A 24,889-nucleotide genomic window follows, 5' to 3' on the forward strand; every position below is an offset into this window, starting at 1 on the left:
GCGGGAGCGGGAGCGCGCGGCCGGCAGCCCCGCCTCGCCCGAGGGCTCCCCCAGCAAGTCGCCCTCCAAGAAGAAGAAGAAGTTCCGCACGCCCTCCTTCCTCAAGAAGGGCAGGAAGAAGGAGAAGGCCGAGGCGTGAGGCGCCCCCCGCGCCGCCGCCGCCCCCCGCCGCCCCCCGCTTGTCACCCCCCCCCACCGCCGCCTCCCGCCACCGAGTGACCGATAATAAAGGGACTGCGCGAAAGCAGAGCCGAGCCCGCCGCGCTCCGCACCGGGGCGGCCCCTCGAGCACACGGGGGGTCGGGGGGGGGGGAGCCCGGTGACACCCCCGCCCCGCGCCCCGCCATGGGGACACCCGCGCTGCGGAACCACAGCGCGCGGCGCGTGTTCCCCCCCCCCCCCTCGGGCTGGGGAGGGAAGGGGAAAGGGGACGGACCGGAAGCGCGGCGCAGCGGGGCCGGAAGCGCGGCGGGCACCGGCGGCGGGATGGGCCGCAGCCGCTCCCGGTCGCCGCCGCCGCGACGCGGTGAGGGGGGGGCGGTGGGAGGGGGGCGCCGGGCCTGGGGGCGGCACCGGGGACCCGGGGGGTACCGGGAACCTGAGGCGGGTACCGGGACCGGGGAGCGGTACCGGGACCAGGGGGCGGTGCCAAGGCCTGGTACTGGGGACCTGGGATTGGTGCCTGGGGCGGCCCCGGGCCTGGGGGTGGTAAAGAGGCTCTATGGGCGACACCGGGGCTTGGGAGCGGTGCCGCGGAGCAGTACTGGGGACCTGGGGACGGCACCGGGACCTGGGGACGGCACCGGGACCTGGGGGGCGTCACTGAGGCCTGCGAGCGGTACCGGGGCCTGCGGTGAGCGAGGAGGGCAGGCAGAGCCGGGGTGCAGACGGCCCCGGCCCCTGTGCTGACGCCGCCGCGCAGAGCGGCGCCGCTCGCGCTCGGCCTCGCGGGAGCGGGAGCGCCGGCGCCGGGACAGGTCGCGCTCCCGCGAGCGGGACCGCAGGAGGAGCCGCTCGCGCTCCCCGCACCGGCGCCGCTCCAGGTGAGGCCCCCGCCGCCCCCCGCGGCTCCGCGCGCCCGGCCGCACGACCCACACCGGCGCCCGCTGCCCCAGGTCCCCCCGGCGGCACCGCTCCAGCTCGTCCTCCCCGCCGCGCCTCAAGGAGCGGCGGGACGAGGAGAAGAAGGAGCTCAAGGACGCCAAGGGCAAGGAGCGGCAGATCACGGGTAACGGCGCGCGGCGGCGCAGCCGGGCGGCAGCCCCCGGGATCGCCGCCCGCAGCCGCAGGCCCCTTCGCTGACCCCTCGGGCGGCCTCGCGGCGCGCTTGCCGTTTCAGAGGAGGACTTGCAGGGCAAGACGGAGGAGGAGATCGAGATGATGAAGATGATGGGCTTCGCCTCCTTCGACACGACCAAGGTGAGGGCTGCAGCGGGGAAGCCGGAGGCGCTTGTGCGGAGCGGAGGCCTTGCCCGAATAGCCCCTCGTTAGCACGTCCGGCTCCTAACGATGACGTTGGCGCCGCACCACGTGTGCCCGGGGCATTTTCCTTGCTGTGGAGATGCCCCGTGCGTGCCGGGTTCCCTCTTTCCAGCCGGGATGCTGGGGCTCAGGTGACTGTTTAGCCCCTCGAAGGGACGTCCTGATGCGAAGTGCCCTGATGCCGCCGGCCCGCGCGCGCTCCGCGTTGCTGCGCCCTTTCCCTGGCCCGTTCCGAACGGCACACTGAGGTTTGCACCGTTTTCCTCGTATCTTCCAGGGGAAGAAGGTGGACGGCGCTGCGAACGCTTACGCCATCAACGTGTCGCAGAAGAGAAAATATAGGTTTGTCCTTCCGCCCGTCGGGAAACTCTCCCTGCTGTGGTGACCGCGCTGTTTTACCTGCAGTTCTTATGCTAAGAGAAACAATTCCTTTAACGCAGTAGCCTCTTTGAGAGGAAACTGCAGCTGCGTGCGGGTGTTTTGGGTCTGGTGCTGCTGTTTTAAGTGGAAGCTGGAAGGTTGTCCATTTTCCCAAGTTTGGAGACCCTCATGGTTTGTTTGCGTGTTTTAGTCACGGTTACCAAGTTTTCTTTGCCCTCCTCACAGGCAGTACATGAACAGAAAAGGAGGATTCAACAGACCCTTGGATTTCATTGCGTGATGCCTGTGTGGCCGGTCGCCCGTGGGGAAGGACTTCTGCTCCACCAGGGAAGAGCACTTGTTTCCACACGTGCTGGTAGCTCAGAGGCAGGAGATGCTTTGCTGCCTAAAATGCAGTCGGGTTATTTATAACAAATCCAGATGTGCTTGCTCTGGCCTATAGGAAGAGAGGGTAAAAATAGTTGTTTCTTAGCATCTTCGGTTCGTTCCGTGTCAGGGTTACCTGATGGTTGTATTTTTCTTGTTGTCTGTCTTTTTTTTTTTTTTTTTTTAGATACCTCGGTATTGTCCGTTACAATAAAAATCTGTATATATTTCCCTTTTTGTTTTCTAAACCGTGCTAGCATCACTCAGGAATAAAACCTGAGAGGAGGAGGCTGGAGATGCCCGGGCCGTTATCTGCCCGCACGCAGCGGCGGGTCGGAGCAGGTGCCGCGATGCTGCCGTGTGTGGGTAGTGCCGGGAGGAATCCCGGGAACGCCGCCCCCACAGCCGGGAGCCGCTAGCGGTGCCGTCCATCCTGCTCCTCAAGCGCGTGGAGTTTGGAACCGGTTTAGGGTTTTGAGCAGAGAGAGGTCGACTGCGTTTCCCCTCGCGCGTCGCTGGGCCAAGGCTCGTGCCTCGCTGCCGCTGGTCTCGCAGGATTTCCCACCGGCGACTCCCGCCGCGCGTTTAATCCTCTTCTTGCTACTTGAGCCGTCAGATCCCTCCTCGYTGTGGCGTGGGCTGGCACGGAGACAGCAACGCTGGGAACGTAATTGGTGACTACAGGAGAACCGTGTATTGCAGGGAATTCCCGAGCCTTTCCCAGCCCAGGAGGTGGCAGCACCGACCTGGAGCAGCCGGAGCCCTTCGAATCCAGGTGGCCGAGACAAAAGGCGGCTGCTGCCCCTTGGAATTTGAGGCTTTCCTCCCTTTTTAAAATATTCTGGCCGATAATGCAACTGCTCATGGGGCAAAGTAACACTGCAGGAGCACGGCCTGGATTTTTAGCTGCCTTTTAATGCAGTGGTGTGAAACATTTGAGCTCTTTTTCAGAGAAAAAGCAGCCCAGAGGAGGTCCTGCCTTAGGGCCTCTCCTGCCTTCTACTCTCTGGTACCTGCTGAGCCCGACAGATCCCCAAGAGGGATCTTGGGATCAGCCGTGCTTCGGTTCTCTGCTTCTCCAGACGGTTTCGGGAGGAATTGTGTGTATTTGACCAGGGCGTTGGAGCGTTTTTGCTTCCCCAGGTCCAGCTTGGTGTCCCCCGGCACCTCCCCGGCCGCGCCGAGGGCGGCACCAGCTCCCGCGCCCTCGATTCCCCTGCGGATTTCGGACAGGGTGGGTCGGGACACGGCTAATCAGCCGGGGCCAGGCCGGCAGGGTGACTTGTCACCGGCTGCCGCCCGCAGATAAGGCCCCGCCGGCCGCGGCGATTTCCAAACCGGCCGGACGGACGAGTCACCCCTCGTCACGCCAGCGCGTCAGCTCCCCGCGCGCCCCGTCGTCAGCCGTGCRGGGAAAAAAAAAGGTTTTGGGTGGAGAAAACATCCGTGTTTTGCCGCAAACCCGTCCCGACTCRTCTGCCACGCGGTTTGCTGCGTAGTGAGGCGCCCCCCGAGCCCCCCGGCCCCCCAGGCCGCTCCCGGGCCCCGTTTTCCTGCGTTTCGAGCCGGAAAGGGCCTGGACCGGGCGGGGCGCCGGGCGGGGCCGGGAGTCACCCCGGGACGAGGTGGGGCCCACGGGGGGCGGGGGGGGCTGGGTGCACCCTGACCCCGCGGGGGTGTCTGTATAGGGGGGGCCCTGTGGGGGGTCCCTGCATGGGGGGGCTGCAGTCCCCATGCCCTAAAGGGGGGCCCTTCCCTGGAGAGGGGGTCCGGGGGGGGGATTGAGCCCCCTGTCCCCAATGGGGGCCCTGAATGGGGACCGGGGGGTGGGGGAACGTGCCCCCCTCCCCCCCCCCGTGGGGCCCACGTTGACACACGGCGACGGCGTCCCGCCCCCTCGGCGCTCCGTGATTGGCTGTCTGGGCAGGAAGTGAGTCAGAATTGAAGGCTGCGGGGGAGTGCCGCATACCAAATAAGGCGAGGTGCTGTTGGAGGCCGAGCCAATGGGAGGCGGATGGCTGGTGGAGGGGCGGGGCGTCGCACGGGGCTGAGCCAATAGCGGGAGCGCGTGGCGCCCCCACCCAATAGCAGCGGCAGCGGGGCCACGCCCCTCCCTCCCCCGCAATCTCCACCAGTGAAAAACGGCACCGGCAGCCCCGCGACCCAATGAACGCCGAGGGCCGGGCGGCGRCGACCAATGAGGGCGCGGCGGGGCGGGGCCGGCGGAGCGGGCGGATAAACAGCGGCGGCGCCGCCGTTCGCTCTCCGCTCCCCCCGCCCTTCCCGGCCGCCGGTCCGCGCGCTGCCCCCCTCCCCTCCCGGCGCGGCAAGATGGCGGCGCGCGGCGGCGGCACCATCCAGATGCTGCTGGAGGCCGCCGAGTACCTGGACCGGCGGGAGCGCGGCGGCGGGCGGCCCCTTCCTCCTCCCGCCGCGGCGCGGGCGCGCGCGGAGCGCCCCCGGGGCGCCCTGTGCCTCGCAGAGGCCGAGCACGGCTACGCCTCGCCGCTGCCCTGCGGCGGCGGGGACGGCGAGGCGCTGCGGCGGCGCGCCCGGGCCCGCAGGAGCGGCGGCGGCAGCAGGTAACGGCGGCACCGGCGGGGGGAGGGGGGAAGCGCTGGCCCGCGGCCGTTAGGAACCGGCCCCGCTGCCGTGAGGGGCCCTGGAGACCGCGTCCCCCGCGGGCCCGGCCGCCGCGGCGCGCCCCGGTGCCCCCCAGCCCCGGTGTCCGCGGGCTCCGCGCCTCCCTCCGCCCGCTCCTGCGGCTGGGCGCGGAAGAGGGGCTGTTTGGGGGCTGGTTTTCGCTTTATGCTGCCCTCAAACGCCCCGAGCGCCGCCCGTGGCCCCCGGGCACCGCGGGGTCGTTYGCCCCAGGGTGAGCCCCGTCCAGCCCGGGGGTGCTCGGAACAGGCCCSGGCAGCGAGCCGGCCCGTTGTCCCGGGCAGGGGCGATTCCCGTGTCCCGCTCGGGTCCYGCCGGAGCCGGCGGGGTCGTTGGGCGCGCGCGGGTGCTGCCGGGCTGCTCTTTACAGGGGTGTTTAGTGACACCGGCCTGTGGATGGGGCGCCCCGCGTCCTGCCTCGTTTGCCCCTCTCCCCTTCGCTCGCCCTCCGCTGCTCCCCTCTCAGCCCGAGCAGRGGTCGAGTTTTGGCTCCTACGTCTTAACTTTCCCCAAGAGACTTCTCTCAGCAGATGGGAGTTATTAGTGGGGAAAAAATGAGCGTAACTTTGATCACTCTGTAACAACACTGGTTTCTTTTTTCATCGTCTGCTAGCTTTTCCCTCTCTTTCGTGGTGTTAAAATCGCCCCAGTGCTGCAGAGATCCCAGTTAGGGACTGGTTTTCCAGGACTGGTGTCTCTCGATGACTAGGGCCGCCGCTGGAGAGCCGAGAACCCCCTCGGAGAGGAACTCGAGGGCAGAACGAAGCCGGCGCGGGTTCCTCGCGCAGCGTCATCCGYGGGCAGGTGGCCGTGGTTCCCGTTGGTCCCCGTTCAGCTGTTTGCCTAGGGAGGAGCACCTTTGCTCCGCCGCCAGACGGGCCGCGTTTTCCTCGTTCTGAGCAGATTTGTGCGTGTTACGCGGCCACGGTTGACCTTTGATAGCGCCTGGGACAACAGGCGCTGCCCAGGACACCTCATACGTGACAGGCCGCTTTCTGCACCCTGTTTGGATGTCTCCTAAGGCCGGGGTGTTCCCGGCTTCTCCCGCGCAGCCTCCAAGGGCTGCCGGGTGCCTGTGGTGCCGGGGGAGCCCATCAGCTCCTTGGGTCCCTGGGGAAGCCGAGCGCTTTCCCGCAGAGATGCCRAATGTCGCCCCATGCTCCGGCATCCAGAGGTGCTTCGAGTTTCCACCCGGAAAGGGGAGATTTTCAGCCCGCTTTAAGATGTTTCCGGTGGTGAATCATAGTGGCAGAACTAATTTCTGGGTTGTATTAAAAATAGAATCGGCAATTACTGCTTTTGCTGGTACTTTCTTCTGTTGTGATGGTCTGGAGGAAGGAAGATGGGAGTTTAGAAAGTCTCAGGGAGTTTAGACGTGCCGGGGTGCGTAGAGCTGTCGCTGAGGTGCAGGTATTTAAGTATTTTTGAAATATCAACTGTCCAAACAAAAAAAGAAAAAAGGCATCAGGGCTGCAAAACAAAGGTGCTAAAGAGAGGGTGAGTTTATTACTAAAACCTTTTATCTTTGCCTGGCCCAGTAGTAAAGTGCAGGTTTGTTGCTGTAAGTCACTTGCRGGAGCTTGAGGTTGCGACTGGGCTGTGGAGAAGGTTCAGAGTTGAAACGTCGAACCCCTTGATGTGGAAAAGTTTAGTGGTGCAGTCCCGGAGAGCCCCGGTCTGTCGTCCTGGGTGTTTGCAGGTGCTCTGGTGAGAATACCTGGCTGTTCCACGACACGGCACAACAAGGTGCATCCGTCCAAACGGCCTGTGAAGAAACACGAACTGGAGCAAGGAGCAGCTTGGCCATTTTGCTTCTTTCCTCCTCTTTCGTAGCTCAGAATAAGTTAGGAATGTGAGGATAATTTGCAAATGGACTTTGGAAACAGGTTATCCCGTTTCCCGTTGGGCATCTCTCACACAGCCCGGCACGTGCACGTGCCACAGGGTGGTTTGATCCCGGGAATCTTGTCYGTGTGTCACCTGCCTGGGTGTTTGTCACCGGACGATGAGCACGGGGCAAGTGGCCCCTTCCTGCGCGGGGAGCTCTGAGCTCCACAGAAACGAATCCCAGACGCGACACCGAGATGTTTGGGGCTGCTCTTTGCTAAACCCTCTTGTCCTTGTGCGCATCAGCCTGTCCTTAGTTTTGGGTGGATTTCTGCTTAAATGCAACCTGCAGAAAAGCAGGTTGTTGTTTTTTTTCCAGAGGGCRGCCCGTGGTACTGCAGCTTCCATCTAGATTTCGGGGAATTGTTAATCCCCATCTCTTTGCTCTCTGTGCGGTAGCTGCAGACACTCGATGGGCTTCTCTTGCCTCCTGCGCGTTTCTCGTGCASCAGTGAGACAGAAATCTTTGGAAAGCTTCTTTAACCGTGCAATTAGCCCAGCACTCGAGGGCATCTGYGGTGTGAGAACACACACGTTACTCCTAATAGGCTGAACTTCACCTTTGGGTGAAGATGGAGCAATTTTCCTCTTTCAGCTTAGAGATAAGAGCTTGTGCACTGAGAGCGTGGCGGATCTCAAGGGTCGGTTGCTTAATCTCCTGCACTAAAGCCTTTGCCACGAGTCTGGGGAGCTTTTGGGGGATGTCATTACACTGGTATTCAGCTGCTTCCACGGTAGTCAGCATTAACGTGAAAATATCGAGCCCCTCACTTCTCACATTGAGCCTCTTCACTTCCAAATCCCATCTCCTGCTTTTACTTGGCTTATCTGGCAACTTCTCCGTCACTGGGGCCCGTGGGGTGTGAGGTCTGCGTCGCTCCCAACGCTTTGATGTCCCCAGGGTGCCCGCAGCTCTTGGAAATGGTTTTCCCCAAGGTTTGCAGCTCTCCTGTGAGCCGTTGCTAGGACTGTGTTGATCTTAGTTGCCGGCTGCGTTGTCACCCCGTGCTTGCCAATAGCAGAGGGGTGAGCTAATCACTCGTTTTCTTTCTTTCTTCCTCCAGGTCAACACACAAYGAGATGGAGAAGAACAGGTGAGTGTCTGGGATCCATGAGAATCTGTGATCGAAGGAACTTGCTCTTTTGCAGCCTGCGCCGGCGTCGCCCGGGTCTCCTTGCCAGGGAAGGAGCTGCCGCGGGTGCCGTGGGCTGGCTGGATGGTTGGGAACCCGASCAGGGGCTCGGGCCCTGCTGCGGGAGGGGAGGAAGGGGCAGTGGGGGGCAAGGCACCCTGGCACCTCGCTCCAGCCTGGAACGTTTCCTGTCCCCGGCCGCTGCCGCTGTGTAGTGAGCAGCTGGGAAGGCGGCTCGTCCACTGCGCGGACTCCCAGGCTGGAGAAGCCCCGAGGATCCTGCCCCTCTGGAGCCCCAGCGCTGCCCATCCCGTGGAGAGGAGCCCGTCCCTGTGGGAGACGCCCGTCTGCTCGCCCTGAGCCCCGGTGCACGGTGCCGGCCACCGGGAACGGTCCCCACGGGCTGCCGAGGTGGCCCTGGGGCCCGCAGGGACCCAAGGGAGCCCGGATTCTAATCACRTTGAGCCCAGGGCATCTGCTTTGCACAAGGAGATAGCTGGGCTCACCGTGGTGATACGTGTGCGTTTTGGGGTGCAAAGACCTGTCCTAAGCTGTAGGTAGGAGATGTGTAAATAACCTGCTGTGCTGGCGGATGCAACGGCGAGCTGGAAGCTTCCTTTAATAGAAAAGCCCGACACGTGTTAACTGTTTTGGGGGCCTTTTAATGTGCCCTTATGCACTTTCAATTGCACATCTCTCCTCAGCGAGCTCCTGGAGCTCAGCTGAGCTGTTCCTCTCTGGAGTATTTTGTGGAGGTCCAGATTTGGAGCAGAGAATGTGAATAACTGTTGCTGTTTGGGACGGGCCGGTGCAGCCTTTGTCATCTCAGTGAAATATGGCTCTGTGGCCTTTGCAAGCTTCTCTTTTCCTCAGTATGGCTTGGATCTGACTCGGATGTTGCAGTGTAGGGTTGTCTGTTGTTGATTAAGCATKTCTGTGAACTTGGCTTGCTCCTCATCTTAAGAGGCAGAAATATCCAAGTCCCGAGTGATGTGGCTTAGAAAAGGACAGGCGATTTATTCCTCATTTTGAATAACATGGAAAATGAGCATTTTCTTGCTGAAAACCTGAGGTGTATTTACAGCTTTACCAGAGGATGCATTGCATCCCTCACCACCCCGTTGTTTAAACCAGAGCTGTGTTGAAATCCTGTTTACAGTATTGCCCAAGTAAGTTAGCAAAAGGGTTTAAAAACAGAAATTTTAAGAGGCAGYTGAAAATAAAACATTTTTTTTTCTTTGTGCAGAGACCACGGACCCCTTCCTATTTCTCTGCTAATTGCAAATAGTTTAATATCCACTTGTGCTGCTGTTGAGCTGGTGAGTCCCGGCCTTGGTCTTAAGATGTGGCTAACACTGCTGGCAAAACTTGCTTCCTTTCCCACTAGTTCAAGGACCAGTTTAGCTTAATATTTGGAGAGCAAATCATGGGGAGATGGTATCTTGCGTGAGCACCAGCATAATGAAATGCTTTGGCTGGCACGTGAGGGACTTGAAAGATCATCCGTTGCTTAAACAAAACTTTTAAGCTTTTTTAGCATTATTGTTTTAGCTGCYCAGGGAGACTTCTGGGCTTTGTCTGCGGCAGCAGTTTTTATCAGGCGTTTGCTCGAGTTTGACAGCCCGCRCTGTAAAAACTCTGAAGTGGAAACTGAAATTTTAGCTTCAGAATTCGCCTTGCGTAAGGCCGAGCGCTGCTTCGTGTTGGCCAAGCCGCGCTGAGCGGGCGCCTCACTTCTGCATTTCCCACCATCGTGCGTGTTCCTCTCTCGGTTTTAACACCCGGGCGTCACTTCTGCTGCTGGATTTGGTGGAAAAGGGCCGTTTTTTATTTATTTATTCTAACCCTTGCAGCAGTCGGTCGTGCGAGCTGCTCCCCAGCTCCTGCAGGTGCCTGCCCTCCGACTTGGGGTGCAGCAGGCCAGCTCTGCGAGGCTCCAGCACGATCCTAGCCCTCTTCTTGGAGATCTCCCTTGCAGAGGTTCCTCTCTGGAGCTCCGGGTGCTCGGGACGTACCCGGAGAGCAGAGCCCACGTGCTTTCCGTGCCTTGTACCTCGGGAGGAGCTCGGTGTAGGCAAATCCTTGTTTACTCGCGGCGTGTGCTGAACGGGCTGGGCAGGTAGTTGCAAAATCTCCGTTTGCAGCTGCCTGTCTCAATTAGCTGTTTCAAAGGCAGGTGTTGCAACCGGTGCCCAACGACGTGACCTAAATATCGGGGCTGGAGAAACCCGCCCGTGTCGGGAGCAGCGGCGCTGGCCGCAGGGAAGGGATCTCTGTGGGGAGCTCTGTTTTCCCCGCTGTGTGCACGAGCAGTGAAGCAGCAGCCTGCGCGTTAGGGTGTGCTGGGGGTTTGCTGCTCTGATCAACGTCGAGCCCATCGGGGCCTGAGCAAGGATTTTGTTTTGGACAGAGCTGCGGCTGGCTGATTTCTACTAAAAATGGGTAAAAGAAGGGCCTGAAAGGATGCCCATCCCGTTACATCTGTGCAGTCTGACCATGGACTGCGCTGGCTGGACCAAGAAGATGTTACAYGTGGGGCGAAGCTTTGGGTCTTGCTCCATGTAGGGCAGCCAGTTGGAACTGGCTGCTGCGTGTTTGCCAGGGGCCTCAGTCTTTAGAGGCCATAGGGTGGTTTGGAAGAAGTTCCCCCATTTCTGGATGGCTTTAAAGATCTGATCTTGGAGCAGGGTGATAACCCAGGGGTAGGAAAGCCCCAGGTCTTACGCCAGAAGAATGAAATCCTAACCCAAATGGCCAGCTGCTGTTATTTATTGTATGCCTTAGGTTATAAATGCCCTGGTTATCTTTGCCATGGCTGCTTGCAGATGCTGAGTGCTCTGTAAACACTCTCTAACGTGTTGTGGGAACTCTTCTTTCTCAGGCGTGCCCATCTGCGACTCTGTTTGGAGAAGCTGAAGGGGCTGGTACCGCTCGGACCCGAATCCAGCAGACATACCACCCTGAGCTTACTAAAAAAGGCTAAATTGCACATAAAGGTGAGTTTGAGCTCGTTTCCTTGCGGGAAACATCCCCAAGGAGCAGGGCGTTGAGAACCTTTGAGATGCRCAACGGATTGTGCAAATCAAGTTCCGCTTTGTTGGGGCAAGCTACCTCTCCAGAGGGTTGCGAGAGAACCCAGAGGGCTCCAAAAAGTGAAGCTCCTCCAAGACCAAAACATCCCCAGACATTTAGTTTGGTGCCTGCTGTAGCTGTTGGTGTTCAGCTTTGCTCCCATTAGGCGAGCGCTCATTTCCAGTTCAAGAGTAGCCTTCCTGCAGGGATTTCCATGCATCCTGAGTGTTAGAAAGGAAAAAAACAAGCAGCTGGATCAGTTCTTGTTATGAGAATACTGACTTAGACTCATGTTGTCAGAGGGCAGGGTTGTTTTTCTCGCAGTTGATGTTGGTGGTTGATGCGGCAAGTTAGTCCAACAACGAAGGCCTCTCTGAGACATCACTATGGATTCTGGAGCTGTTCTTTAAAGCCTGATTCAACTCTGGAGTTTTAGGAACTCTAAAAGCTTAGAGTTTCTCCCTGCAAAAAGTTGATTGTTCAATTTGAAAAGCTGCCTGTGTCAATCTGTCCGATTGTCTGACRCTCTGCAGTTGTTTCTGTGATTTCCCTTGTGCCCTGGCTTGTAGCTGCTCTGATTCGCTTGCTTAATGYACTGAGTGCGGGCCTGAACGTCCTTCATTGGGTAGCAGAGAAGGTTTTTGGGTAACATTAAGCTGATTTTCAGTCCTGCCGTGTGTGCAGCCCCAGAGGCTAGAGCGGAGGAGCGCGGGCCTGGCCGCCCTGCACGGGGGAGCTAACGGTGCCTCGTTTCCCCACTCGCAGAAGCTTGAAGAATACGACAGAAAAGCAGTCCACCAAATAGACCAGCTGCAGCGGGAGCAGCGGCACCTGAAGAGGCAGCTGGAGAAGCTGGGCATGGAAAGAGTGAGAATGGACAGTATCGGATCTACCGTTTCCTCCGAGCGCTCCGACTCGGACCGAGGTGAGGCCCCGCGGGCGCGCGCCCGCCGCCGAGCAGCTRTGCGGCGTCTCGCCGGCCGTGCCGTAACGCTGCCCTTTGTGCTTGCAGAAGAGATGGACGTGGATGTGGAAAGCACAGACTGCCTCCCCGCAGACCTCGACTGGAGCAGCAGCAGCCTGAGCGATTCGGACGAGCGGGGCAGCCTGCAGAGCGTCTGCAGTGACGAAGGCTACTCCAGCTCGGGCGTGAAGAGGTTGAAGTCGCAGAGCGATCGCAAGCCTTGCCCYGGGCTATAAGAAGTGACTCCTGCAGCCGTTTCCCTTTTGGATCCCGTTAGGTTGTACGTTGGACCGTCCCACGATTCTCTTGCACGTCAATCCGATGTTCCGCCGCCGTTACCGAAGCCAGCTCCACCCAGGGCCCGAAACAGTGCGTAGGGGTGTGGGTTACGAGCCGCGCGCTGGAGCGCCCCGCTGGTCACATCCACTAGCTCCTCTTCCCATTGGGAAGCTCCTCTCCATGAGACCGTACATTCCGAGCAAATTTTYACGCGCCTGGGGAATTTTTAGCAGTAACAGTGACCTAAAAAAGCCTCTGCTCGTTTTGTTTTTGGCTTGCTGTTAGTGCCTGGTATTCTAGATTGACTTCACGTTTGCCTAGCAATGTCACGTATCTTGTAAGTGGAAGCAGAGCCCCAAAGTAGCTCGCTTGGGTGACCCTCCGAAGGGAGGGTCGACCTGAYGTTGAGTTCAGATCTGGCAGCGGGTGGAGGGAAGCCTGGGAACGGCGCACGAAGCGTTTGGGATGCGTCGCGTCTCCGACGCGTGCGGTGATTGCACTGTGAAACGCTGGCGCGTTCATTTGAGGACTTATCTCACGTATTCAGGGTAGCAGCATAACCTTTGGCCTGCTCTTGCCGTCTTATTGCAGCTCCTACTGATTTTTGAAGGCTGAAAAGCGGGAGAAATCCCACCGGGCCATTCCTGCCTCGGCGCCCGCGGAGCCAAGGGAGGTTTCATGGCATTGGGACCCATCTCAGGAGGCTTGGAGCCCGCTCTGCCAAAAGCCAGGTGCTTCTGCCTGCCAAACCGGGCTGCGGGACCTTGGCAAGGGCCTTTGGGAGGGCGTCCTCAATTGTTACACATCTCAAAAGCTTCTTTCCTACCTAAAACCAAATGGTACTAGACTTCTCCTGTGCAATTTATGACCTCGTGCATTACAGCTGCATATAGTAATATATCTAGGCAAGTTTTCCTAGAAGCTTGTTCATGCGTCTTGTCTCTGGGACAATTTTTTCTACCTCGGAGAGATGAACAAAGATTATCTCGATCCCTTTAGCACAAAACTAACGATGCCTCGCTCGTTCGAGAGCGGCGATGCTGGGTCCCGTCCGGAGCTGGTAGCAATAACCGAGCGAGGAGGGCGACCGTTTTACCCGTGTCACATAACAGGGAGTTTCCTGCGTTTATTTGGGGRGGCGTTATTGGCATTTTAGCACTTCTCTGGCTCGCTGAGTTACTTCTAGGCGCTCTAAAACTGGTTCGCTAAGGATTTGGGTTCCACCTTCGAGAGGGAAAAAGAAATGACAAACTGGAAGCCGCCGCTTCAGACCCTGCAGCGCTTTCCTTTAAGCCAACTAGAGCACATGTAAATGTACAGAAAGACACATGATCTATAAATGGTATTTATTCCTTTTATATGAAACTAATGTAACGGAGATACGTTCTTATGACTTTGTGCTTTTATAGATGTTCCAGGAACTTTGTACGTAGCGTTGGCTGAGTGAGAGAGAGAGAGAGATTTATTTGGTCTTTTCTTTTTTTTCTTTTTGCTTGACATGTTTTAAGGTCTTTCTATTCGACCTGCTCAGCATCCTTTGGGCCCCGAGCCCGGGGACTCGACCAACTCGCCCAAGGCGACYGCTGGGCAGCCTCCCACCCAAGGGCTACGTGGCTGCTTTAGCGACGGGCCTGRCGGCCTCGTCCCTGCTCGGCAGAAACCAAGCTTAAAAAAGGCAAGTTCTAAGACTTTGCTAGCGGAGCTGCCAAAAGCCACTAAGACACTCTATAAACTGCAAGTGAATGAACAAGTGAAGACTTGGTTTGTTTGGGGTTTTGGGTTTTTTTCAAGTATCCTTAAGGTATTTTTGGATCATTTGAACTCTTTGCAAAGCAAGTGGCTGGGAGCAAATACGTTCTCTTCCCACGTGTGCTGTGTTTTAAAAGGAAAAAAAAAACAGAGGATTTGTTGTTTTGAAACAGCTGGGATTTTTGCACGTCCCGTGTATTTGCACTGAACTCGTTTGCCTTTCGCATTCGTCCGCCTGCTTCTGAGCTCCGAGCAGAGAATCACCTTCAGAGAGCTAGCTCCAACCCAGGAAACTTTAAAAGTATAAAAGAAAGGATGTAAAAAAAATAGAGTATCTGAACTTTGAGGTCCTTGGATCCGATCAGTTTTTGCTGGCGAGACCTCTGCAGCTTTTTCTGTGTGTTGCGTAAAGGGCCTCCTGATTCCAAATGCGGTGCTGCAGATACCGCTGCCGCCTTGGAGGCAAAAGGAACTTTAGACTTTTGGAAAGTGTCAGAGGGGGAAATTCRAGATGCAAAATTGAGCACTTAGTGTTTGTGTTTTTTATTTAGCCCTACTGAGTCTTAAGGTTTGCCCCTGTGCTTTTGGTTTTTAATTGTTGTGCCTTTGAGTTAACTGCATTTGTTTTTTCCTTTTAGTGGAATACTGTGTGGTTTATGTCCTGCTCTGAACCGGTCCTTATTTGACCTTTGCACTGTTCATATGTGGTCCTCGCGCTCGTGGCAGCGTAGGAWAAAAGAACGTTGGGAAATGATGCACTATTGTCAGACTGACACAAGGGTAAATAGGGTGTTTTTTCCAAAACTCTCAGCAAGGGAGGTACCTTTTCCCGCTTGGAGCTCCGAGGCTGTGGCCGTGTCGGCATCTCCGGGTCCTCCCAACCCGGCCCCGGCTCCGCGGCTGCAGAAATAGTCGCGCTGTTGTGTTTCGCCAGCCTTTCTCTCGATTTCACTGATCCACCAGCATTAATAAGAAATAAGCTGCAGAAATAAAACTTTTGTAGATTGTTATAAAGGGGGAGCGAGGAGCCGCTCGCGTGCCCCGCGTTTACGCCTGATAGTTGCACAGATGTGTGTGAGTATAAAACACACCTCTCTTCCCCCTCCCTCCTCTTCTCTTCCTTGTTTTCGTTGTCCCCTCGTGGAGGGCAGGTCCCCGTGGAGGGCAGGTCCCCGAGGGCCGGTCCCCGAGGGCCATCCCAGCGATGGCTCTTGCCAGAGTGCCGAGCGTCCGACACGGCTCCCACGCGCGGAGCTGGACCCCGACCCGGCACCGCTGCCACTCGTGTTCTGCAGGGCCAGGGCCGGCGCGGGTTGTTGCCCCGAGGCCCAGGGCGCTTTGGGGGCGCCCGTGGCGTTGGGTGCATGGGGATCAGCGCGTTGGGGCCCAAATTCCRGGTGCTGCCCCTGCCCTGGGCGAATCCTGCTTGGGCCGAGCTGTGCGTTGGCTCCCCTGCACGGGGGTTTGGCGCTTGCTTTTGTTGCTGCTCCACCCGACGGTCACGTTTGAGTCCTCGTTCGCCCGCTGGTAGCAGCAGGTCTCGCTCGCAGGCTTTGCTGAGCCGCGAAGCTCGGSTGAGGGCCCTGTGAGCGGCAGCCGGGCGGTGGAGCAGCGTGAGGGAGGGCAGCGTGGCCTGGGTGCAGCACCGCTGTCACCGTGGTGCCAGCCGCAGCACCGCTGTCCTCGTGGCCGGGACCCCATCCAGCCCCATGGTGCTGCCTGCCCTTTGCTGGGAAGCTGGTGCATGACCTGGAACCGTCCGCCCCTCCCTCGGCCTGGGCTCCTTATCRGGTTTTATTTGTGCTTTCCTCTTTGCTTCCCGCTCGGCGCCGCGCTCGCCTGCCTTTGCGCCTGTCTTCCAGCAGCTGAACACGGACTGACCGGGGGAGCGGCGGAGGGGAGACCACGAATCCTGTGTCCAGTTCCTCRTGTAAATACCACATGATTTGAAATCCTGTGTCAAGACCATATAATGGTGCTTTTTATTACCGTTAGCACATGCATTTTTAGAAACGATGTGTTTTAGAAGACCTTGCTGTGTATATGTATACTTCTGTATTGTTCAACTGTTAGAAAATAAATTATTTCATTACTAAAGCGCAGCAGATGTTGCCTCCTGCGTGAGCGGCTCGTGGTTCAGAGCTCCAGGGCCACCTCCCCAAGCAGCGCCCAGGGTGAGCGGGGACCCTTGTTGGGACAAAGAGATGTTGGGCAGAGGCCCCGAGCAGCCTCAGGCCTTCCTCCCCCGAGGGCTCTGGCCAAAGTGTGTGTGGGAGAGACGGCCCTGGGGAACAAATCCATGGGGTTGCTGGAAGCCCAGGCCTCAGGGGCTGCAGGAGGTGCAACCTCTGCTTCTTGCTGCCCAGGCCCAGCCCCATCCTTCCCTGGGAGCCAGAGCACTCGTTGTGCTCCCCTGCACCCCGCTTCCCGTCTCCACTGCTATTCCCAGGGGATTGATGTCAGCTCCGGCAGGGCCTGGGGTCGGGCCCTGCTGTGGCCGCAGGGCCCGGGCCTTGTCCCAGGCTGCAGCTGAACGGGGCTCCCTGCCAAGCGCCTCGGCTGCCACAGGGAGGCTCCATCCGCCCGTCCCAGAGCCACCACCCTCCTCATGTACCTATCAATCTGCGCTCTGTCTTCCTCTTCCATCCTCCTCCTCCTCCTCTTGGACTACTCCCATCCCACCCCTGCACGCAGCCCCCTCCCTCCTTCCCGACCACTTTCCATGGGAGCCGCTTGTGCCCAGACCAGAGGCTGAGGGAGCCGGCCCTGCCCYGTAGTGGAGGCCTGAGGCCAGAGGAGGGCAGAGCAGAACCACCCTGCGGACACAGGGCCCGGGAGGTGCATGGAAGGGGTCCCCCCCGCACCCCCGGCTCCAGGGGTGCCAGTGCGGGGCCGGAGCAGGACATGGGGCGGCCRGAGCAGGGCACAGTGAGGCCGGAGCCGGCGGCTGAGGTAGCGGCTTTATTGCTCTGCACGGGGCGCCGCTGCGCGAACCTGCCCGCGGCTCCTGTCCCTGCCAGGGTGCGGGGCCGGGGCAGCCCCTGCGGGCGGCCGGGCTGTCCCCGAGGGCCGGGACGGGCCCGCGGGCGCCCCGGGGGCCTCAGCAGCGGCGCCGGGCGCTGCCGCGACGCCCGCGGGCACCTCAGGGGAAGGTGATGGCAGCGAGCGGCGGCAGCTCGAGCGGCGGCTCCAGCGGCGCCTCCTGGAAGGCGGGCGGCTGCCGCCCGCCGTGGTGCCCGTACTCGAACCTGATGCGCAGCTCCCCGATGCGCGACTGAGGTAGGATGTCGGGGATCCACTCGATGACGAACGGCGTGGGCTCCTTCTGCGTGGGGGACGTGTTGCCTGCGCGTGCGGAGCGGGGTCAGGGCAGCGCGGGGACTGCCCCCGGGCTGGGACACCCTGGATTTGGGGGTTCCTCCTCCTGCCTCCTGTGACAGGACCTTGTCTRCTGCGGGGCAGGCCGTGCTGGGGGCTCCCTGCATGGGGGGAGCCCCAGCCCCTGTGCGGGTGCAGGGTTTCCCTCCAAGAGGAGTCTCTCTTTCGGGGGGGGCTCCCCTTTGTGTAGGGGAGGCCCAGCCCTGCTGGGGCTCAGCTCAGCTCTTTCTCTCCACTTTTCCTAGGTCCAGGCTGCCCCCTGGCCGAAGCTCCCGCCCCCAGGCTGGCCGGGAGCCCCTCGGCAGCCCCGTCCCCACTCACCCACTTTGAGGAAGGTCTTCAGCTCCAGGGGCCGGATGGCCGGCTGCTTCTCCAGGCGCCCGTACGTCTCGGCGATGTTCTCCACCTCCACCTTGGGGCACTTGAACAGCTCGTACGTCCCGTCCCGGTTCTGGATGAAGCTCCGGGTGATTTCCAGAGGCATCTGCCAGCAGCAAGAGGAGGCAGGGGATGAGGAGCTCAGCGCCTGGGCACAGCCGGAGCCCTGCGCTGCAGCACCGGCTCCCCCAAGGGCTGGTAAGGCCCACGGGTTACGCGGCAGCCCCACGGGTGCAGCGCGGCAGGGGCTCCCTGCCGGCCCTACCTCGGGCGTATCGAAGATCTGCTTGACCTGCAGGATGTTGGTGATGTGCCACGTGTACTTGGAGAAGGTGCCCAAGGGAAGGGCGTCCTTGCGGACAAAAGCTGGGGGAAAAAGAAACCCAGGKTAGTGGCCGTGGGGCAGTCAGTGCCGCTCTGCCCAGAGCTGCCGTGAGGGAGGTTTGTCAAGGGCCTCGCTCTTCTTTCCTTCCCCTTCCTTTTTTCTCTGCTTCAGCCGCAGGCTTGAGCTGCTGGGAGCTTCTCCTCTACGGCTGGAGCATCCAGTACAGCAAATCCTTCCTACAACCTTCTCCTTGGCCTCTGCTGGCTCAGGAACCTGGAGCTACCTGGAGCCCAGGGCACTCAGTGGGCCAGTGCCAGGGCTCCTGACGCGCTAGTGACTGGGCTGCTGCTCCCGTCTCTCCTGTGCTGCCCCGTGCCGCTCTCAGGGCTTGTGCTTTGCTCTGAAGACTTGCCGTACGCAGCAAGCAGACTGGGAGGCTTCAGTCTGAAGCACGAGGCACCTTGCTGGGTCAAGGGCTGTGCTCTGGCCAAAGAGCAGCCTCAGGCAGCTCGGGGCTACAGCAAACCCGCGACCCTGCACTGCCTCCTGCAGCAACCAGCACTGTCCCCGGAGCCCACAAACCCCGGCAGGCCACAGCACCAACCCCCACTTCCATGAGAATTTAGGCTGGAGCCGTTGGAGCCCGCCAGCACACAGCGGCGGCCGCGTGTCCTTCATTCAGCAGCACCCACCCCCAAGGCCATTCCTACAGCCCACTGCCCTCTCCGAGCTATTTCTCCATGCAGACAGTGTGTGAAACAGGAGGCAGCTGGTTCGTTTTTGTCTCTCTTGCCCGTTCTCTCCCCCAGGAGCACCCCGCAGCACCCCGCTCTCCAGCAGCTCGGCGCCAGCCTACCTGTGGTGGAGTTGGGCAGCCTCTTCTTGGTGCTCCCCATGGAGATGCGCTGCTGCAGGGCGTCGAAGAAAGCCTGCGGGATGTGGAACACCAGCGGCTCCGGCTTGCCTGGGAGGCCACACACAAGAGGCTGCGCTCAGCACGCAGCTCCTGCCGCTCTTACCCTTGACCACCCCGGGCAGTGGCCCCAGCGCGGCCAGGCTGAGCTTAGCCCCGAGGGGGGACTGGGAATCCTGCAGACCTTAAGCACAGGGAGCTGCTGCTGAGCCACGCGTCCCTTGGGGCTGCTCTACGTGTCTACAAGTGAGCAGAGGACTGAGGCTGCTGCATCGCCACCAGCAGCAGGTTTAGCTTCGCTTTAAAAGCATCATTGCACAAGAAAACTGATGTGTGTCTGGAAAAGTCTTAGAAAGCCTAAAATGAGGYACTCCTTCCCTCTCTCCCTCGCTTTCCAGCATCTCTGTCCTTGTATGAAGGGGAGGCCGGCTGAGCTGCGGCACTAGCAACAGCCTCTCAGCTGCTGCTGGGAGCACTAGGCCCCCCCAGGTACATCCCAGGAGAGGACGAGCAATGAAATGACAAAATCTGCCTCCACGCAGGCAATGTCCAGGGTGTTTTAAAAATTAATTACTCATAGGTCTTGTTAAAGCTGGTTTCCGCAGCTACAGCCAGGTGGCGGGACCCRCAGGTGTCACGGGAGGATCTTGTTATGTCAGGATCAAAACAGCTTACATCACACTTAAATTGCAGCTACTTCTTTATAAGTACACTAAAAGAAGCACAACTCGACAGGTGTCCAGACTCCTGGCTTCTTATCTCAACACGGTACCTTTTCTTTAACTACTTTATCTTCTTCCAGTGCCCTTGTGGCCTCGGTGCACCACACTKGTTATTTTTTATTGCCATGCTTCCATTCCCCGTGCAAGGACCTGTGCCTTGGCACCACCGTGGCACTGTTTGCTAAGGGCTACCATCCAACTTCCAGCCTTGGGCTAACTAACACTTCTCTAACCCAGTAACTCGGCAATAACCAAGCAAGACAATGATTAAACACTCGTCTCCGCATCGCTGCCACTCGCCCTGCACGAAGCCAAGCAGCGCAGGGGACCTGAACTCCTCCAGGTTTTCCATGTGGAAGACAGCACCTTGTGAGGTGTCTCACCTCAACTCACCTCTCCTGTTCTGCTTTGGGCACTTTCTTCGAGTATAAATAAGCTCTAAGGGAGTTTCTCCCTTCTCCAAGCATAAACATTGGCACTAGGTTTATGATAAGAGCTAAGCCTAAGCTTAGGGAACGAATCAAAGCTGACAGAAAGTTCCTAGGGTGCATTAATAACTATTAATTATTCTTACCAAGGTAAGCGCATGCTTCTCTTTGGATTAACAGTTATTTAATGCTACCAAGAGCTTGTCTGTTAACTACTGAGGTTGCATGAGGAAGGAAATGGTGCCTGAGGAAGGGGGTCCCCACAAAGCCTTACCCTCAAACTGGTAATGCATGGTTTGGTGGATCCGCTCGGTGACGCTGGCCAGCCATTCCTGGAAGGACAGGGTCACCTGCGACTCATCCAGCAGCTGATGACAGCCTAAAAGGAAAAGGAAGCTGACAGCAGAACCGCATCTCACACAAGCGAGGAGCAAAGACACAAAGGAAAAAGTAACTCGGACAATCCCAATCCAGACCTGCTGCCCCACTGGCAGAGGCAGGGGGTCTGGGTAAGTGCCTGTACGTAGCCAAGTATTGCCCATTTTACATTCACTGCTTTCTCTGTGTGGAGACATGATGGCCCCTCTAAAACTGCAGCATTACAAAAGAACATTTCTGTCCCCCTAATGGATTAGAAATGACTTCATTAGGCACTTCAGATCCTAGACTCAGAAATGCAGAGCTATTTTAAAGGTGGAAGTCCGTGGGGATCCATYGGCACAAACCAAACTCCACCACGATCTCGGCCACAGCTACAGTGCTGGCGCCACGACACAATAAGCACTCTGTTTATTAGGGAGCACTGTCACAGAAAGCTGCTGTGGCCCTTGCGGGTGCTCAGAAGCCCGAAGAGGCCCCCGAAGCTCCCCGGGGGGCGCAGACGTTCCCAGGAGCAAGGCGTGCGCTCGCACTCCACACGGACGCCCTCGGAGCAGCACGCACACGCTCGGCAGCACACACCCCCTCCGCTCACAACAGCTATTATATTATATTATATTATATTATATTATATTATATTATATTATATTATATGCACGCACTTGAAAGGCTCCTCGGACAGCCGGTTCCCTGGCTTGACACCCCATTTACCTCCGGCACATTCCCCACGGCCCTCGCACAGAGCCCATCTCAATATGTGTTTGCTGCTATGAAATACATCCCTGATAATCYACCCAGGATGTGTCTCCCCCAGTAGTGTCATACGTTAAGGATATTTCAGATGCTGAGAGTGCCAGAGGAGCAACAGTCTAGTTTACCACTGTGCCCCATCTGAGTCACCTAGTCAGTTTTGTGTAGGGAGATATGTAATTGCCTTAGGTTACTGTCATTTTAAGAGCTGCCGGCCAGCCTGCCCACGACAGCAACGTCCCCAASGGCCCGGGCAGGGCGGCGAGGGCGGGCAGCGACGGCGGGCCCTACCTGGCCTCCTCAGCGACGCCACCACGGCCGGCTTCCTCAGGCTGCTTCTCCTCAGGCTGCTGTTGGCCTCCGGAGCCAGGAGAGGGCTGCTGCCCCGCGCACCTGGGGCCCGAGGGAGCCGGCTGCAGCGCCCCCGCAGCCCGCGAGCCCCCCGCGACGCCCCTCGCTCCGGCTTCGCCCGCCCCTCCGTGCCAGGGCGGCAGCGAGAGGCTTTGCAATGACCGTGCCGCCACGACCACCCCCGGAACGACCACGCAAGCACCCAGGCGGGCAGCCCCGCAGCAGGAGGGCACACGGCGTGGGGTGGCTCACACGGAGCCCCCCAACCGCGAGCGCCGCGGGCTCCTTTCCCCGGGAACACTCACCGGACGTGCCGTCCTTCTTCCTCCTCTTGGCCCTGGGGGCGGCAGCGTGGGCCGGCGGGGCGGGCGCCGGGGGGCCGCAGACCGGCTGCGGCGCGGCGGGGCCGCGCACACCTGCGGAGAGCTCCGTGAGGGCTGCAGAGCGGCCGCGCCGCGGGCGGGCGCCTCCCGCACGGGGACCCGCGCGCGGGGAAACCGCGGCTTCACTCAGCTCTGCTTCCCGGCGCCGCAGCGCTCTGAGCTGCCCTGCTCTGAGCCACTGCGCACAAACAGCACAACTGAACAGAAMGCAAGGCGGGAAACCAGACCTGCCAGGCAGCGACCAGCTTGGAGGATGTTTGGACACAACCAAAGGGACATGGGGCACGAGGAGGCACCGGAGCAGGGGCATTCGGCACCCGAATCCAAAGAGCCACATTGAGGCCCTAGTGAGGCTCAACGCTTGGGCCTCTAGGAAGGGCCCAGAGGTCCCTTCCAAGCTCAACCATTCCGTGACCCTGCGGTTATCCGGGGGCACCGATGGGGACACCCACCTCGGCCCCGCTGCCCAGCTTGCAAGGAGCCCGGGCAGCTTCAGCAGGACAGGGGGGGTCTCCTGGGCGCTCGTGGCCTCCCCACGCGCTGGGGACACCCCCGCGGGCACCTACCGCCCGCGTCGCCGCCGAGGAAGTCGGCGAACTCCTGGGCCAGGGCATCGTCGCTGGCGAAGGCGCAGACGCAGGCGAGGAAGTGGATGCAGCGCGGCGGCGCCTCGGCCTTGCCGGCGCCGGCCTTGCCCGCGCGCAGCGCCTGGCACGAGCACGAGAAGCGCTGCTCGCCCGCGCCGCGCGCGCCCGCCCGCGGCGCGAAGGACGCGTGCAGGTAGCCCAGGCTGTGCTTCGGGCTGGCCTTGCACTTCACCACCAGCACGCTCTTGGTGATGCGCTGCACCAGCGGCCCCGTGGGCTCCGCGGCCAGCTGCCACAGCGTCTGCTTGGTCTCGGCGGGCGCCTGCACGGCGCTCAGCACCGAGTTCTTGAGCGCCAGCGGCGTGGCCTCGGTCTGGCAGCTGAGGGCCAGCTTCACGTGCTGGCACTGGCTCTCCACCACGCCTTGCGCGGCCGCCTTGAGGCACGCGGGCACGTGGCAGCGGCCCGAGCTGAGCTGCGTGATGAGGGTGCCCTCCGCCGTCTGGATGGCCGTCTCCGAGACGCCCAGCTCCACGAAGCAGCGGTAATCCGGGCCGCGCTCCCGCTGCCGCACCGAGTAGAGCTGCAGGCCGGAGCCGGTGACGATCCTGACGGCGTCGACGGCGGGCTGCTTGCGGGCGCCGTAGCGGAACACGGCGCCGCACGTCTTGTTCTTGCAGCTGAGGCCCCGCGTGCCGTTGTAGGTGCCGCAGCGCGGGCACTTCCGGATGCCCCGCAGCGTGGCCTTGCCCAGGTCCGAGAGGAAGGCCGGGGCCTTGGCGCGCGCCGCGCCGGGCTCCATCGTCCGGGCGGCCTGTGGCGGGGACACGGGCATGCGGAGGGCGTGGGGGCGCGCATGGCGGCCGGGCGCTGCCTGCGGACGCGGTGCCGGCGGGGCCGCCCGCAGCGACAGCCGCCGCAGCGCCGCTGAGGACGGGCGCTCCCGAGCCCGCCCCGCCGCCCCGGCCCCTTCTCCCTCCTCGCGGCCCTCGACGCTCGCGCCGCGCTCGCCGTGACGCCACGGCCGCGTGACGTCACGCCCCGCCGGCGCGGGAAGGCGGCCGCTTCCTCCCTCACCACCCCGCGCCGTGACGTCACTTCCCCCCCCGCCGCGCTTGCGCTCCCCTCGCCGCCCCCGCCCTCACCTGGGGCCGCGCGCGCCCCCCGCTCCGGCCCGGGCCCCCCGCGCGGGCGCTCAGCTCGCGGCCTCCGCCATGGCGCCTTACAAAACACCGCCRGCCCCGGCTGTAACGGCGGCGCCTATTGGGCCGCCGAACGTCACGTGCTGCCGCCCGGTGCCTTCYGGGGACGGTAGTTCTCGGGCGGAGGCGGCGCGCATGCGCACTGCCCTGCTCCCCCCGCCCCCTTTCCTTTCTAATTTACCAAAACAGGTCAGATTGCAGCCTTTTCCTCAAAATAGGCCCGGGGGGGGGAAGAGCGAGAGAGGGAAGAGGGTGAAAACAAAAGAAAGCACACACGCCGGTGGAGTTGATTTGAATTTTTTTTTTTTTTTTTTGCTTTTTGAGGGCTGGTCAAGAGGTAGGAGAGAGAGGTTATTTTTATTTTGTTTGTTCTTGTTTTGGGCCCGAGACTTGGCCCAGCCCAGGGCGACACACACAGAGGGCTCCCGCGGCCACAGCATGACCCGTGCATTCCCGCTGCCCGCCTCCCCCCGACAGCGCCCAGGGCTGGCGCGGCTGCGGACAGTCACGTCAAAACAAGAGAGGCTGAGCTCGTATCCAAAACTAACAAGAGCGTATATTTGATACCCACATGCAAAAAAAAAAAAAAAAAAAAAAAAAAAAAAAANAAAAAAAAAAAAAAAAAAAAAAAAAAAAAAAAAAAAAAAGGGTTTTTTTTTTTCCAAATCTTATGCATAATTCATGTCCAAGGACGCTGCATCCTACCTTTAAATAAGGAAACATACAAAGTTGGCTAATGTTTGTGCAAAATAGTAATTTGCTAAAATATTTTACATAATCGGTACACGTAAATGTAGAAATTGATAAGATAAAAAACAAGCTGGTTTGTAGGTATTTGTCACATTTTAGTAAGAGTCGTAACATGACTTTTTTTTTTTTTTATATTTCCCAGTACACATCACAAAGTTTTTCACCAAAGATAAAAATCCTTTAGAAAGAGTCCAACAGGGATTTCTCTAGGCACCTTCTCACATAAAACACAATGTGAATAAAATTAGCTCCATCTGAGTGTTTTTGCAGACAATTCAGCGCTGAGGACCGCGCTTCCTCGTTTCACGACAGTTTAGGTAACTGGCATAAGGCAAAGACCACTCTGAAAAAATGTTTCAATACAAAAATG

At 59.6% G+C, this 24,889-nt stretch overlaps 4 protein-coding genes across 4 annotated transcripts in view; 3 read left to right on the plus strand and 1 right to left on the minus strand.

Annotated features, from left to right (window-relative positions):
* Positions 1–139, plus strand: part of ADD2 (adducin 2) — a 5,313-nt gene extending 5,174 nt beyond the window's left edge. The window contains exon 14 of the mRNA XM_026042191.1: positions 8–139. Within this exon, the coding sequence (XP_025897976.1) occupies positions 8–139 (132 nt within the window). The remainder of the gene's footprint in view (positions 1–7) is intronic.
* Positions 140–486: 347 nt separating this feature from the next.
* On the plus strand, positions 487–2,405 carry SNRNP27 (small nuclear ribonucleoprotein U4/U6.U5 subunit 27). The gene is made up of 6 exons (XM_026042202.1): positions 487–526; positions 923–1,043; positions 1,116–1,228; positions 1,340–1,419; positions 1,760–1,824; positions 2,089–2,405. The coding sequence occupies exons 1-6, from the start codon at positions 487–489 to the stop codon at positions 2,141–2,143; spliced, it is 474 nt and encodes a 157-aa protein (XP_025897987.1). The 3' UTR covers positions 2,144–2,405.
* Positions 2,406–4,560: 2,155 nt separating this feature from the next.
* MXD1 (MAX dimerization protein 1) lies at positions 4,561–14,816 on the plus strand. The gene is made up of 5 exons (XM_026042213.1): positions 4,561–4,811; positions 7,842–7,871; positions 10,792–10,906; positions 11,748–11,907; positions 11,995–14,816. The coding sequence occupies exons 1-5, from the start codon at positions 4,561–4,563 to the stop codon at positions 12,180–12,182; spliced, it is 744 nt and encodes a 247-aa protein (XP_025897998.1). The 3' UTR covers positions 12,183–14,816.
* Positions 14,817–17,114: 2,298 nt separating this feature from the next.
* CUNH2orf42 (chromosome unknown C2orf42 homolog) lies at positions 17,115–23,375 on the minus strand. Its single transcript, XM_026043065.1, has 8 exons — positions 22,547–23,375; positions 21,903–22,013; positions 21,538–21,639; positions 20,393–20,497; positions 18,912–19,019; positions 17,996–18,096; positions 17,674–17,836; positions 17,115–17,319 (listed from the first exon to the last, which is right to left on the minus strand). Exons 1-8 carry the CDS (start codon positions 23,367–23,369, stop codon positions 17,117–17,119), a joined length of 1,716 nt encoding a protein of 571 aa, XP_025898850.1. The 5' UTR covers positions 23,370–23,375; the 3' UTR covers positions 17,115–17,116.
* Positions 23,376–24,889: the final 1,514 nt, after the last annotated feature.

This window comes from Nothoprocta perdicaria, unplaced genomic scaffold, assembly GCF_003342845.1.
Source record: "Nothoprocta perdicaria isolate Ctin4 unplaced genomic scaffold, notPer1 scaffold_103, whole genome shotgun sequence".
Lineage (NCBI taxonomy): Eukaryota > Metazoa > Chordata > Aves > Tinamiformes > Tinamidae > Nothoprocta > Nothoprocta perdicaria.

Excerpts from the sequence above, each read along its gene's own strand:
- SNRNP27 (XM_026042202.1), top strand. The coding sequence starts at position 487 with ATGGGCCGCAGCCGCTCCCGGTCGCCGCCGCCGCGACGCG. Across the intron at positions 1,044-1,115 it reads CCGCACCGGCGCCGCTCCAG|GTCCCCCCGGCGGCACCGCT; the intron begins GTGAGGCCCCCG and ends CCGCTGCCCCAG. Across the intron at positions 1,825-2,088 it reads TCGCAGAAGAGAAAATATAG|GCAGTACATGAACAGAAAAG; the intron begins GTTTGTCCTTCC and ends CCCTCCTCACAG.
- CUNH2orf42 (XM_026043065.1), bottom strand. The coding sequence starts at position 23,369 with ATGGAGCCCGGCGCGGCGCGCGCCAAGGCCCCGGCCTTCCTCTCGGAC. Across the intron at positions 17,837-17,995 it reads AGATCTTCGATACGCCCGAG|ATGCCTCTGGAAATCACCCG; the intron begins GTAGGGCCGGCA and ends TGCTGCTGGCAG. Across the intron at positions 17,320-17,673 it reads GAAGACCTTCCTCAAAGTGG|GCAACACGTCCCCCACGCAG; the intron begins GTGAGTGGGGAC and ends CCGCACGCGCAG.